General features: G+C 36.0%; 1 protein-coding gene across 1 annotated transcript in view; it reads left to right on the top strand.

The window, feature by feature from the left end:
• CERKL (CERK like autophagy regulator) overlaps positions 1–13,728 on the top strand; it is a 56,521-nt gene extending 42,793 nt beyond the window's left edge. Inside the window, exons 5-13 of the mRNA XM_075711333.1 lie at positions 110–252; positions 5,828–5,902; positions 7,354–7,531; positions 7,812–7,880; positions 8,219–8,241; positions 8,326–8,434; positions 11,344–11,440; positions 12,689–12,864; positions 13,647–13,728. Coding sequence (XP_075567448.1) covers positions 110–252; positions 5,828–5,902; positions 7,354–7,531; positions 7,812–7,880; positions 8,219–8,241; positions 8,326–8,434; positions 11,344–11,440; positions 12,689–12,864; positions 13,647–13,728 — 952 coding nt within the window. The remainder of the gene's footprint in view (positions 1–109; positions 253–5,827; positions 5,903–7,353; positions 7,532–7,811; positions 7,881–8,218; positions 8,242–8,325; positions 8,435–11,343; positions 11,441–12,688; positions 12,865–13,646) is intronic.
• Positions 13,729–14,780: the final 1,052 nt, after the last annotated feature.

Genomic DNA, 14,780 nt, shown 5'->3' with positions numbered 1-14,780 from the left:
CTATTTGAAATATGATTATGTAGATGATGTGTGATAGCTGCCTTCCACTTGGTTGCTCAGCTATGGAAGAGTTTATTTTGAACTGTTTAGCATTTTTGTTTTGTAATAGGGTAGTTTGCGTCGGTGGAGATGGATCTGTCAGTGAAGTTGCTCATGGTCTACTACTTAAAGCCCAGATAGATGCTGGAAAAGACACCGACTATATACCAACACCTGTCAGAGCACCGGTTCCTCTTGGAGTAATACCAGCAGGTGAGACTAAAAGGTACCCTTAGATTTTGTAAGTCATCTGTTTTAAGTCCCTCTGGCATGTTTTACAGCTTTGGCTACTAAAGGCAGTTCTTGGTGCTAAAGCTTCAGTTACTTAAGGGAGCTATTGAATAAATGTCCTAAATTAGTGATTTAGATTGATTACAAATGAATAGATTTTAAATCATTATGATAATTTATAGTAATGGCACAGATGAGCTCTTTGCCTAAAGGAGAAGCCCAGGAAGAAGAAAACTAAAATAATTTTCAGCTGATTAAAGCAAAGATCAAGTTTTGCCCTTATTTGCTGCCAGAAATGGTATCAAATGAAAACTTTGTTTTCTAGAATTTCCTTAATATAAGCCATGCTGTTTCATTTCTCTCTCCAGTTTTCTTAGCAGGATTCTCAGTTACATTCATGCTTAGGTCTATTTTTAAATGGTGTGCCAGGAATACATTTTGTGGATTATATTTAAAAAAAAATACTCTGCACACAAAACTACTTTCTCCCTCCTTTACTTTTACAGACCTGAAAATGTATGCATATCTCTTGAAAAATCATCCTGCTCCTTTATTAACTTGTACTTGCATCTTGTGGTGTGGGGGTTTTTTGTTTGTTTGTTTTGGGGGGTGTGTGTGTCCTTTCTCCTCCCAGTTTTTGTATTTGCCCTTCTCTGAGTATAACTTGGGCCAGGCAGGGAGGCTTAGCTAGAATTTAGTACAGGCAGGGTTGATTCTGGACTGGTATATGAATTGCTCCTCTTTAAAAGAGGAGGGGTATTTTTGCATGGACACTACCCTCTGGTGTGGATGTTCATGTGATTACTTGATGTAATTTCTCAGAGCTTTTTAACTAGTAAGGAAAAAATTCCTGCAGCCAGGTGAACAGCAAATGATTGTTTTCCGTTTGCTACAAAAAAAGGAGCAAGTCTCTTCCAAACCGAGCAAGCAAGTTTTAAGTGCTCTGACTTGTTTTGCACTTCTAAAAGCAGCATTAAGACAGGGACTAGTTGCTTGCAAAAATGCAAGATTACACTAGCTTTTTTCAAGTTTAAAAAACCTTGGAAATGTGTTGGTAAAAGATACAGTAATCTCAAAGACATGAAGTAAATGAATTTTAGTACAGCAGTTGGACCATCACTTGTCAGCTCAGTTGCTGTGAATATCTTGATGGTGTTGAGACGGAATCTCTCCAGCGCTTGACTCCATGCTGTTTGGGCGTGCTTAAGTCGCTGTGCCTCATCATTAGTGCTTACTCTCTTCAGTTTAAGACAAATACGTCATGATCAAAAAGGATTTGTAAACCCAAAAGAATGCTCTACAGCTTGTTACACAGAATGCCGTAGACTTTGTTAAAAGAGGGTGAGAAAAATTTATAGAATGATAGTGCAAGAAAGTCCTTAATAGGTTCTTAAAAATAATCTATAGCTTATTTTATTTCTATATTATTGATATTCCAAAAAGTAGTCAGTGAGGAAATGGATAACTATGATACTTGTGTACATAAAGAAGATGGAACTCAATGGTCAATTAATTTCCTCCCCCCGCCCCAGAAATCCGTTGTACCAAATGCACAGGATTCTCCAGCCAGGTAAAAATAGAAACTGTATTATGGGATAGCATTATTTAAGTTGCTTGAAATCTGGTTTTAGTGTCTATTTTAAGTAGTTAAGACAGCATTTTTGAAGTTTCAGCCAACTCGATGGGAAGGAGCTGCTCTTGAAACAGTTTACATCCCGAAGAGAAAGGCCCAGAGGGGAGTGCGTTTTTACTAAAATGCTCTACTAAGCTGCCTTATTCTGATCCAAACCGAATGGATGAGATGTGGGGAAGCCTGCAGTTGTACTGCTGGCCATTAGCAAGAGTGTGTGTTGCTATGGGAACTACTGCTAAGAAACTGTACGGAGGGGGAATGGGAGAAAGGGGAGGGGGAACTGGAAGGACATTAAAAAAGCTATCCAGTTGTTACAGAACAAGAGACAATCTATATCTGATGACTGGTCCTAAATGGTTCATTTAAATAAATTCATGATTTCCAATTAATTCAGAAAATAAAACATTACTGAGGGACTGTTAATTTCTGTGATATTTCAGGCAAAGAACCAAAATGTTGATGCAGTTTTCATCAGAATTTTAGCTATGCTTGACTAGGAAGTCATTACATCACATTTATCTGTTTGGATGGGGGAGACATTAACAGCCTTATGAATATTCATGTTGTCTGGTTAATTAAGTTAATTGTACTGCAGAAGTGCTTGCACTTCCAAGGACAATTTTTTTCTCTACAATTTCTGTTTGGTACCTTCATCAGTCATGCTTTACATGACCTGCAGATAGTTTGTCCTTACTGTGATGCTTCTGCACATTTCATAGGAAGGAGGTTGGCGGAGGTTGCTTGTAATGTCAGGAAAATGGGTTAATATTTTGAACAGAATTGCATTTTTTGAATAATAAAATCTTCTTTGTTTCTGTTTAAAAAAATGTTGGTGACAGAGATGCTGGAGTTGTATGGACAAAACCTTTTTACAGTAAATTGAGGAGTTGGAGTGAGATCTAAAAATGTGACTGTTAGTAGTCTGTGAGGGGTGCAAGACCATACATGAGCATCAAAGAAGATTATTAGTCTCTGAAGTAATATGACAGTGTTCAGGGGAACCATCTTGTTATTGGTAAATAATATTCCAAGCTTAAATAGGGGGGAAAAAGTTTTAGATGACTTGGGAAAATGAATAATGGCAGTAAAACCACTATTATTGAATCACCACTTAAATCAGCAAAGCTTATATTCTAATGTTTTTTATATGCTAACTTTCATTGTTTTGGTTCTGTTTATAAGCATGCAGCATCCTGCTTGTATAGGACCTAGGTAATAAGACACATTATTCAGTCATTACTGGGATCAAAATGCTGTTAGGCATGTATTAAAGAGTTTTTTAGAGAAGGTGTTGATACCTGCTACTGCAAAACTGCACACGTTCTACATCTTCAACTTATGGAAGGGTGGATGCATTATTTACGTTTTTGAACACAGCAGAACTTGTTTTATTTTCCCAGGAGTCATGAAAGGGTGGGGTATTGCCTTGTTTACTTCTGGAAATGTTAATGGGCTCCACAGATTTAAGAGAAGGATGCAATTACTTGTGCCTATCCTGTTTAGTAAGAATGAGATTTAACTCTCATTAAAGACAGTATGAAGATTGGTATTGACTTCAGCTGTGGTCATTTGTTATCTTGCTGCCATCTGTACTGATAAATTACTTTTACTTAAGTGAGGAATCCGAGTTTTAAGACATACCAATCCTGATCTTCAGAAGTATATTCTGCCTTGTGCTCTTTTATTAGCTTGATCTTCAGTGACAAAGAAAAACATTTTCTCAGAATAACAACTTCCCCGTTGTCAATTTACAGGAAATAAACATGATTTGCATGGCTTGCAATGATCTGTTCTTTGTCTGTGTGATTTCCTTTGTTTTGGAGAGGTTCCCATAAGAGTTGGAAAAATTTGATTGAAGGAAATATTTGAGTATTTTTGAGCTACTTTAGCTAGCTTCATTGGCTATGAAATTACATTTCTTTTTAGTTGTTCAAAGAATAAAACTGTACATAACCTGATTTCTTCCATGTACCACTGGAGATGTAAACTTCAAAGACTTTTTTTAATCTGTTATCTTAATAGACGTACCTCACTTATTTCCTTCACATAGTAGGAACCTTTACTCACAGCTCCTCTCTCTGATGTTATGAAGGCTTTCCATGAGGTTCTGAGTATTCTGAATTAGTTTCAGACACTAAGGTGCTCTAAGAATGTAACAGGTATTCTGTGAGGTACTGAGATACAATTCCCAGTTATTTTATAAATTCTTATTCAGAGAAATTATTGAAAAAAATGGATGCACATACTCCTGAATAAGAATGACAAGATGCTGTTAGAGCTTTGTAACTATGTACATCAGCCCTTCCAAATTTAGTATTTTTTTTCTACCACTAACGTGACATCAAAGATTGCAGAGTTTTGGGATGAACATAATTTTTTAGTCTGGTACATGATGCTTTTAAAATGCTTATTTAAATATTGAGTACCTCTTGTTTGAAATGTGATAGGCTTTCCCTTTCCTCTCTTCTCTCCCTCACTTTCGAAAGACAAGTTTAAATGCTTCCATAAAACTTACGGCAAATTTAGCATCCAGAATTGTCTATTGCTGCTGTAACATATTAAATAATTCAAGCAACAAGAAAATGATTTGAAAATCTAACTGAACTCATTCCTTTATGGAATGTTAGGTTCTAAATTGTTCTTTTGTAATTTTTGTTATTTTATTTAAACTGTTATTGAATTATTCATCCCTTAATCAGTGTTATGAAGAAGCTCAATGTTCTGCCTGCTTGGTGTCAGGCCCTGGTTCTTTACTTTTGCAGAAGTGAATCCTATGGCCCTGCTGCTTGGCTAAGAAATGCCAGGGATGTGATCAATAAGAAAAATCAACTCAAAATTAAAACTACACCCATTTAGGAAAGACGCAACCATTCCTTGTTCAGGACTTTTAAAATAAATTGCTGTTTAAAAGTCAGCTGATACACAGATACACAATGTCCTATACATTAAAGCAGAAGGGCAAAATTTACATGTATATCCATGTTTCTTACACAGGTAAAGTGACTTGACATATCAATCACCACCAAACATGGGTCTTCAGAACCATGCTTCTTTTACAAACTGATAGCTAGTTTTCCGCTCTCTCTTCCAACTCCATGCTCACATTGTTAGTTCTTGACTTTTTCTTTTTCCATTTACCAGCTGATTTACTACTCATTCCCTTGTTTCAAAGTAAATTAATCTCTTCTATCCAGTGACTAGTAATACAGATGGTTTGACAATGTCCAGGCAATGATAAAGACAAGTTAGATGGGTCAATTTTAATGCACTGAATGCAAGTCAACGATTTGTCGGACACGTGTCAAATTCTACGTTCTCTCTGGTTTTCAGTCATTAATGTGTTCTCATATGTAAAGCTGATGTGCAGTAATTAATTTTATTCACTATTGCTTCTAAGAATCTAAAAAGTAGCCTGCAAGAGGCACAGCAGCTATCTTAGACTAGATCTAGTAGAAATTTGTCTGGGAAATGTACAGTTTTATACTGGCTGGGTATTATATTATTTTTCCAACTTAAAAATATTCCCCAAATATATCTTATTAGATAATCTGCCTTCTAGTACAGTTCCTCAGTACAGCACTTAGGTATGCAAGAAGTGATTTTTAGGGAGACAGTTTAAAGAAAGAAAAAAAAAAAGGCAATTTTTGCAAAGCTTTTTTTTTGTCCCTTCCCCTATTGGTTTTTATGGCGCTTATGAATGAATTTGCAGAGAGGATTTTATAAACCTCTGGAAGTTTTAGTACTTTTAATTTGTACTATTCAGGATTTCTGCTGCTACCAAGACTAAGTAAGTTGTGGGGAGGCTTTCTTTTTTTTGAAAATGCAGTAAATGTCTTGGTTTCTTCATTCAAAAAATGTTATATATATTTTTTCTTGCTATTCTGTATCTTTTATTTTTACAATAGTTTGTGTTTGCTTTTACAGGTACTACTAATATTTTGGCCCACACTCTCTATGGTATTAAGCATACAGTGACTGCAGCCTTGCACATTGTAATGGGTAAATATTTTTACATACATTATCAGATTTTAAATAATGAAGCAGCATTTACAAGTTTGCCATAGCCAGTGGTTTAATAAAGACATACCATTATGCTGTATCACTGTAAATTATATTGTAAGACTTTTAAACCCAAATGATTCTATCCTGATCTATAGTGTACTGGGAAGGTTATTATTCTTTGAGAACAGTTTAGTAGCAAAGGTTGTGGACCTCATCTTCTGCTAACTAAAATCTGCCATGGAATAATGTCTGATTTTTGGCATTCATGCCCTATTACTGATGTTCTTTTAATGCAAAAAGTAACCTTTTCCAGACTTGATTGTGTGAACAGTGTTACTCTGTGTGTTATTATGCAATGATTGGTTGCTTAATCACTTGATTATTTTAATTTAATGTACCTGTTGAAGCCAAGAGGAAAGTATACAATACTTTCAGCTCGAGGAAGTGGTTAGGATTGGACTTTTCAGGAAAGTGTTGTTATTTTTCTGAGAAGGTATCATTCATCTTTTTACCTCTGTGTGCATTTCTTTTAAATACTAACAGTTTCCATAAGAAAGCTTTATTAGTAGAAAAAAAATGTATCACTTGCCATTTGGTCTGCACAATAAATAGGTTTTTGAATATGAAAATGTAATTATGCTAAAAGGAAAAACTAGGTTGCTAGTGCAAACCTGATTTTCAGGTCTCAGAAAACAGCAAATACTTAGCTGAGCAATGTTAATATTCCTCTCAAAGCAATTTTTCTTTAGGATACTTTTTGGTTTTTAAATAAAAAAAAGAGAATAATGGGGAAGGTCCATTCTGAGTATTTTTTAGACCTTACAGTCAGCAGTGGAAGAGCCTTTGTTCTATTTCTTAGACAGTAATACACAAGCCTTTACAGGCAAAATCTAAACCTGTCTTTTTTAATTAGAGGCGCTCAATCTAATAGAAACCACCCAGGTTCTATTACAGAAAAAAAATTATATACCCTGTCTTGAACAGAATTAGATGTCTGAATTCTATAACTGTAAACATAAATACATGTAAAACCTACATTGAAGAGCTCCCGTACCTCCTCCAGTACAATGTTCAGTCATTACAAGTATTTGGTGAAATGGTTGCAAATATTTATGTAGCAATATTACATTTTCTTGATACTAATTGTTGAAAATTTGACTAGAATTAAGAGTCAGACCCTTTGCAGCCTGATGAAGCAGCTGAATTTTCGCCATAACTTTTTTAACATTTTGAAGCATCTGAACGTTGTTCTCTGAAATGACTACTTCTATAGAGTTTTAATTATATCTAGATTGATTCTGGTTTCCATTAGTAAAACCTGACTTCCTAAAGAGAGAAGAGTCTGGAGTTTTCCCCTGCAGCTAAATTAGGTGAAAAAGAAATGGTAAGTTGTATTCAGTTTGAAATACGGATTTTGCTATTTCTGATCTTTATCTTTGAAATTTTAGGACATATTCAACCAGTAGATGTCTGTACTTTCAGTACTCCAAGCAAGCTTTTGCGGTTTGGGTTCTCAGCTATGTTTGGTTTTGGTGCAAGGACTCTAGCTTTGGCTGAAAAACACCGTTGGATGCCCTCCAATCAGCGGAAGGATTTTGCTTTTATCAAAACACTGGCAGATCTCAAGTATGCCATGAGCTGTTATGTTTTTCTAGTATTTCTCATTTTCTTGAGGAAAATGCAATAATTAATGTGGAAAAAATATAGACAACAGTAGTTTAGCTATCTTGACTTCTTAATTGCAGACAAATTTAACTCAGATGTGATGTATATCCCTCTTACAAGGTAAAGAGGAGGTAAATGCTGTATATTCAGCACCTCCTTATAATCATCTTAACTTGGATAAAAGTCTGTCTAGCAGTCAGAATATTGGTTTATATGACAGTAAATATCAATACTTTTCTAGGCCAGAGGAATGTGAATTATCATTTCTACCTCTACACATTCCACAGGAAGACTCTCATGAGAATGACAGGTAAGTAAAACCGAGTCAAACAATTCCAAAGCTACAAAAATATGTGTCTTTGAAGATAAAATTGTATAAATTCTTAATTTTGTTCAAATTTGATCATCAAGTAAAACAATATTTAAAAAAAAAAAAGGTTTATTTTGACAACTGCAAACTTGTACACTTTGTAAAACGTTCCCTATAGAGGGTTTGTTACAAAGCAGTCTTCCACTCAGTATTACTGGTTTGTTCAGTTCTGTTAATCCTTTCTTCCACTGAGATCTTACTTTTTTTTTCTAAAGTAGATGTTTAAATGTGTGAAAATGACTTTAAATTATTTTACCTACATGTTTCCACCCTTTCAGAAAGAAGAAAATTAAAAAAAAAGGTGAGTTTTTGCTTTTATGGTTATTTAAAAATGAGCTGTGGCTGGTTAAACTGGAGTAATACAGAATGACTCTGTTATATTTAGGTAGCAAGGATCAATGGCACAAAATTCAGGGTCACTTCCTGAATGTGAGCATTATGGCAATCCCTTGTCTGTGTTCAATGGCACCAAGAGGCTTGGCACCTGATACGAGGTCAGTAGGGGTTTAGAGAATTAGTCATGTCTATAAATTCTGACATCTTACCTTAAGACCTTGGCTTTTCTGAGAATACGAGCCTGTGTTTAGGTAGTCTAGACCCTCTGGAATGGGGGAGGGAGCATGGACTGCAGCAGACTTGATAATCCCAGGAACTGTAATCAGTTTTTGGATCAGGCAAATAAGGTCAAGCAGTCTAACTAGAATAATGAGTGGATAATTGCTGTGATTAAATTAGTTGGCAAGTCTGACTTAAGTAGTAGTCATCGAGCAGTCATCTGTCATAGGATTTGGCTATATATAGAAACTTCATTCTTGGATTTTATTTTTTCAAATATAAAGGTGCCCCTCATCTTCTGCTTTACAGCCAGCAAAAATGAAGTATGAGTCTTTCTCCTGTTATGAAGAACTGAAATTCACACTTGTCATCTTTTTTTTTTTTTTTTTTTCTTTTTCCCTTCCCCCTTCCTTTTTCTTTTCCCCTGAACTTGGGAAATGCAGCTTCTACATGTAGGGTTTTGGGAAACAAATGAGTATGTAATCTGGTTGTTGACATTGACTCATTTTGCCTTTAGCTCATTGTTGAGAGCATGCTTTGTGGTGATCAGAACAGTTACCAGGTGATAAATATTTGTACTTGATGTATCCAGTTGATGATTAAGCAGAATAGCAAGTACAAACTTTGTAGTTGTACCTGAAATACAATATGCTCCCTCAAAAAACAATGCAGAAACTCATATATATGTGTGTGTGTATCTATTAAAAAAAGCCCCAACACTCAGAGAAGTTTATGGAATGAGTCTGTTTTGTTTCATTTGATTATCATTAGGTGAAAATAGATGTGCCTTAGAACTGAACAGGTTTTTCTCTTCAAATTACTGGCTGATCTGGTAGAATTTGTCTTCTTGGAAACAATGTAGAAACATTTGTTTTTGATGAAACTCTTATTGAGAAGTTTTTGTTACAGGGGTCCTGCTAAGCCTCATATGCCTCAAGATAGTGCCCTGGTGCTGTCCTCTCTTAGGAACTTACTCTGTTCAGCGTTTAGTGTGTTTTATGCCAGTCAGTAGAAAAATTCTGACAAGAATTGAAGAAATTAGTCTTTTTTAGCTTTGTTTTCTCTTTCCATCTGTTCTGGCACCTGTTTCTCACTGACAGGGAATTTTAGGACAACTCTATGCAATTATTGCAGGTTTGAATGATCCTGTTTCTCCCACAGTGTAGTTGCTCAGTGGATTCCCCCTATCCTTTCATATAAGGACATCCTTTTTTTTTTCGTCTCTTTTTAAAAAAATCTTAGGAATGCAGTCAGTTAGTAGGGTAAGAAGAGCAGACTCTTCAGACAGGTGCTTCATAGCATCTTGACTGTCAGGCTTTTTAATATGGGCAACATAAATGTTGCACTAATTGTTAGACACTCAAGACCCATTATGGAAGCATCAGCTGAACTCAGCTAGGTTTTTTCACTCTGCCCATTTTCCCCAAGAGGTTTTTGCCATATGAAGACATTTGAAGTGGAGTGAAAGCTTTGAATGCTGCCTGTAACTCTAGTTATACTAGTCTAAATTTGCAACAACATGTAAAGATACGTTTAACTGTCTGCGCTATTTGAGCCATGTGGGACATTTGTTTCTCACAGTGTAGGTGGTGTGCTTCACTGCAGATTGGACTTTCAAGAGAATTTCAATGAGAATTCTTAGTCACCTCTGAAGATAAAAGGCCATAGTGCCAAATGTGTTGCCCAGTAGCCTGCTGCGCAGCAAATGTGATAAGGAGGCAACTTTTTCAGTTTCACCATCACTGTTTTCTAAATCAGCAAAGTAATGCTATGCAAGGTGACTTGTTTAATGGTTATGTGAAAATTATCTTCCTAGATTGTGCTGTACTGTAATCTGAGAATGTTCCTGATGCAGTCATTCAGTAGCCAGAGAACTATGAGTGGGGAGAGATCTGTGGTGGTAGGATGGAATTAGGTTTTTTTTAAACATTCTTAACATATTTTCCAAGCATACATGCTGAATATGTATGTATGTATGCATATATATTCAAAAGATATGAAATACATCATCTATACTTAAAATACAATCTCAGCAGTCATTGTCGTGTTTATCAGATACTCTTGTTGAACATTGATTTGTCTCTATAACTTAAACGGGACTTACACATGGTTGCATTGGGATTCAGGTTGTTAGCTTCTGTGACAAGGTGCAGTTGCATTAAGGGATCTGTGAATTGATACTAGCTCATTGTCTGACCCAAATTCTCAAAGATGCTAAAATATCAATGGCGACTGGCTCCCTAGGACCATTGAGTATCTGCACTATAGGGCCTCTTCTTGATTAATCTCTAGTATATGACTGTTTTATCTTGTACAAAATCCCCTTCACTTTTTGCCTTTTATGTGCTTTGTGAAACGTGTAAGTAGAACTGTACTGAGAATTGCTAAGAGAGTTCGAATAGCGGTATAGTTGAAGATCAGGATCTATGTTAGGGCAGCATGAGTGTTAATGGAGGAGGTGAAGGAACCCATCTGCGCTGGGTTATAAGATGGGGACGTGCTTGCATGCATCATGGGAATGGTTTCTTGGTAAAGCTCTGCCTCACAACATTTGTGGTAATCCCACTTTGCTGGAGAGAAGAGCGTAAAGATAAATTTGTCATCCCCGATGTTTAAAAATCATCTGTTAAGCAGAAAAGCACTTTTTTAACATTATATGTATTATGTTCAATAAATTCTAGAGATTGATAAGGGAGTACAATTTTACTGTTACAGTGTATGTTATAAATACATAGACGCTCAATAACCTCAATTACCTAGTTTATATTGATGTATAGACTTTTGAAGAGCCTGCTAAACTTCCAAATTAATGAATTCCTTCTGTGAACTAAGTTGGTCTGCTTTTCAGGTTGAACAATGGAAGCATGGCTCTCATTGTTGTACAAAATACTTCTCGAACAGAGTTTATAAAACATCTGAAAAGATATGCCAGCGTAAAAAATCAGGTACTGTTAATTTCTTTCTGGTGATTATAAAAAGAACAGTTAATCGTGAGGTTAGACATGCTGTAAGAGTTAATGTTAGCATCCTCATAAGGAGACTTAGCTTCCTGTCAGAATACATTAGTCCCCTTTTTATCTGATTTTTTTGTTTGTTTGTTTAAATCACTAGACTAATACCGATTAGCCTATTTCAGCCCATCTGTTGTGGTTTAAATTGTATTTGCGTTGTACCATAGTTTTATGGGTGTAAAGCCCTTTCACCACAATAAAGAAAACGCATGCTGTGTTTAAATTCTGTGTAGTACAGAGATCAAGAACACAGACTGGGGGGGGCATCATGCAACTCTGTAAGAAATAGGTAATGCCCATCAGTTTCAGCAGATCGCTGCATGCTCTGCTGGTAGCCATGGGTTATGACCACTGATTTTAACAGGTATGCATTACATCTAGTTATGAATGTTTGCAGAACTGTATTTCAAAATTTTGGTCGTTATTCTGTCTTTGAAGAGAAAAATGAAGCATCCAAACACAGTGCCTTGTTGCTGTCCTAAATACCCAATGCATAGCCTAAGTGTACTGGTACTCATTCAAATGTTTCAAGATTATGCAAAATTGATTTTACAAGAAGGTTTAGGTTTGAATTAGGTAACTGTTCAACAGCCAGGGAGTTTGGGGGACAGGTGGGTGACAGTTCCATGTGACAGCTCTAATAGCTGCATTAGGAAATAGTTTATGCTTTTCAGTTATGCTTTTGGAGGAAGGCTTTGCTTTTGTCTCTGCCTTTGTAGTTAGAAATTAGACGAAGAGATGTGGACCCTCCTTTAAACTTAAGATGACCATTTACTGGAATTCTAACTAGCCTCATTTAGGACAGCATTACTGGTAATAATGAAGAGAGCACAGGAAAAGATCTGCTTGGATTTTCACATTTTCTGAAAGCATGTGCTATTTTGGCATGTGCAAAATATACCACCTCACCTATAAACTGAGCAAGTCCAATATGGGAATGCAAATGGAACACTGCCATTTTTTCTGAGGCACTATTTAGGATAAACATAGCACGTTCATCTATAAATGCTAGCTGAAATATATAATGCCTTGTGTGGTCAAGCCTAGAGTTAAGTGTCCCCATCTACCTAAACCAAACAAACAAAAAACCCAAGCTTTTCTAATTTCAAGTAATCCACTGTGTTGCTAAGTTACCACCTATATCTTTCATCTTCATCTAATATATATCTGTGTTTGGTTTAGTTCAATTTTCCCTTTGTTGAGACCTACACTGTTCAAGAAGTAAAAGTACAACCAAGGCTTAAAAGTGGGCTGGATGCCAAAGAAAATACATATTTGAATGCTGCTTCTGCAGAAGGAAATTACCCTTGGAATATAGATGGAGACTTAATGCAAGAAGCATCAGAAGTTCATGTTCGGTAAGGCTAAGCATTATGTTTATGGACTGTATACCTGTGACAGATTAGTACTGCAATCTTAAATGTACGTAATACAGATGACACCAAAAGCGGGTGTTGTAAATACTGTAAGAACAGTACTTTTGTCTGCTGCACAGTCTGGCCCCTTTGCCATTGTTTGAACCTCTACCCTGTTGCCCTTACCCTTTAGGTAGGTTTGTTATGACCCACTTGGCCTTCCCTTTCTGCTGCTTCCTCAGCTTCTAGTTCCACTTCCTTCTGCCTGTTACTTTACCCTTCTGTTTCTTAGAGGAGAACAGAGGTACATAAAACTCTGTGACTCCTGGGAGGGGCTCCTTTTGCCATAAGGATTCCTGCTTGGAAAGCAGTGTGTGTGTAACCTTAATAAAAGCATGTAGTTGTTCAATTGTGGGAAACTTAGTGCTGCTTCAGAGTAGTCTCCCTATCTAGGATCGAACAAAGACGTAGGGAAATAGGAGGATTATCAGTGGAGTTAAATGGGTGGTGGCTCATTCTTCTGCAATGCACACAGGATTAGTTGAAGGCACAGAGCTCAGAGTAACAGTCTGGTATGTAAAGTAAAAGGCAGATCATGTTATAGGATATATAATGTATACTTCTAAAGATGATCTTATAAAAATTGTCAAAATGTCATTCACCTGATTTTATTTCATATAGCAGTTCAGACATATTTGTTGTCCCCACGCTCCCAACCCCAAAAAGTGGCATACCCATTGCACAAGTTAATGAAATTGATAAAGTTTGATTTCCTCACTTCACAGGGTGCATCCTCAACTTATTAATCTCTACGGAGTGAACACTGATGACCTGGAGAGTTCCCAAGCAACATGCAATTGCATATAGAAGGGACGCACCGCAAGTTCTGTATTAAAGAATCGTTTTCTCACCTCTATGCACAGCTTTCCAAGGTCCCAGTCTTTTACTCACTGAATTCAGCTGGGATGTTTGTAATATTTCTGGTTTTAAATTTTTATCAAAATTTATATGAAGTTATATATTTTTATCAGGTTGTATATACCTGTAAACAAACTGTTAGGCTTAACAAGAAAAAATGAAAACTAATTATATTGATCTGTTATTAATTTGGGGTTTGAGAGATGTCTGTCAGACTAGAAGAAACTTTTTTTTTATTTAAAATTATTCTAGCTTTTGCAATAAATATAGTACGAGATATTTCTAAGTCTACTGCTGCTATCCATGTGTCAGGTAACTCAGTTCAAATCGACCAGAGGTATGGTACTACCTCATGCTGAAGACTGGTCACAAAATATAGATTGACGTTTTTTTTGTTTAAATCAAGTACTTCCATTTCTAGGTATCATTTTTAATGTTGCCTTAATAGATTTGCTTTCAAATAATTTCTAGTCAAACAGTAATACAAAAGAATATGCTGATGTTTTATATGGCTTTTCTTTGTTGAAATGTATTTTAAAGACTACTCTTTGTATAAAATAAATATTTTAAAATATTTCCCTATCCTAGAACTGGAATGATACTCAGCATAGTTTTTGTTGTTGCTGAGAATAAAGTTATAAAAATTTCAGTCAACTCTAAGTTATTATTTACCATAACTTCCTTACAGGGAATATACATAATTCTTATGAGTGTGTGTTCTTTTTGTAACATTAAATATTTAATACAATTATTTGAGATGACAGCAAATTAAGACTATATTCTTTCTGGGAACTGGCCTTCTTGGAGATGATGAAAAGTAGCAGACCAACAAGTTTGTCCACCTGCAGGACCATGGGGATAAGGAAGGTTTTCCTGGTCACTTGTCTATGAATCGTTCAGAAGGTGGCTGACAAATCATGGTATGAAAGCTGCATCGTCTTGTGGCTAGAATGAGTTGCTTTAAGTTCTTTCTTCAGTAAGCAGTCAAATATAATGTGAAA

The sequence above is a fragment of the Pelecanus crispus genome, chromosome 5 (genome assembly GCF_030463565.1).
Source record: "Pelecanus crispus isolate bPelCri1 chromosome 5, bPelCri1.pri, whole genome shotgun sequence".
Lineage (NCBI taxonomy): Eukaryota > Metazoa > Chordata > Aves > Pelecaniformes > Pelecanidae > Pelecanus > Pelecanus crispus.
The sequence above is the reverse complement of the archived record's forward strand: the minus strand, read 5'-3'. Positions and strand labels throughout refer to the sequence as shown.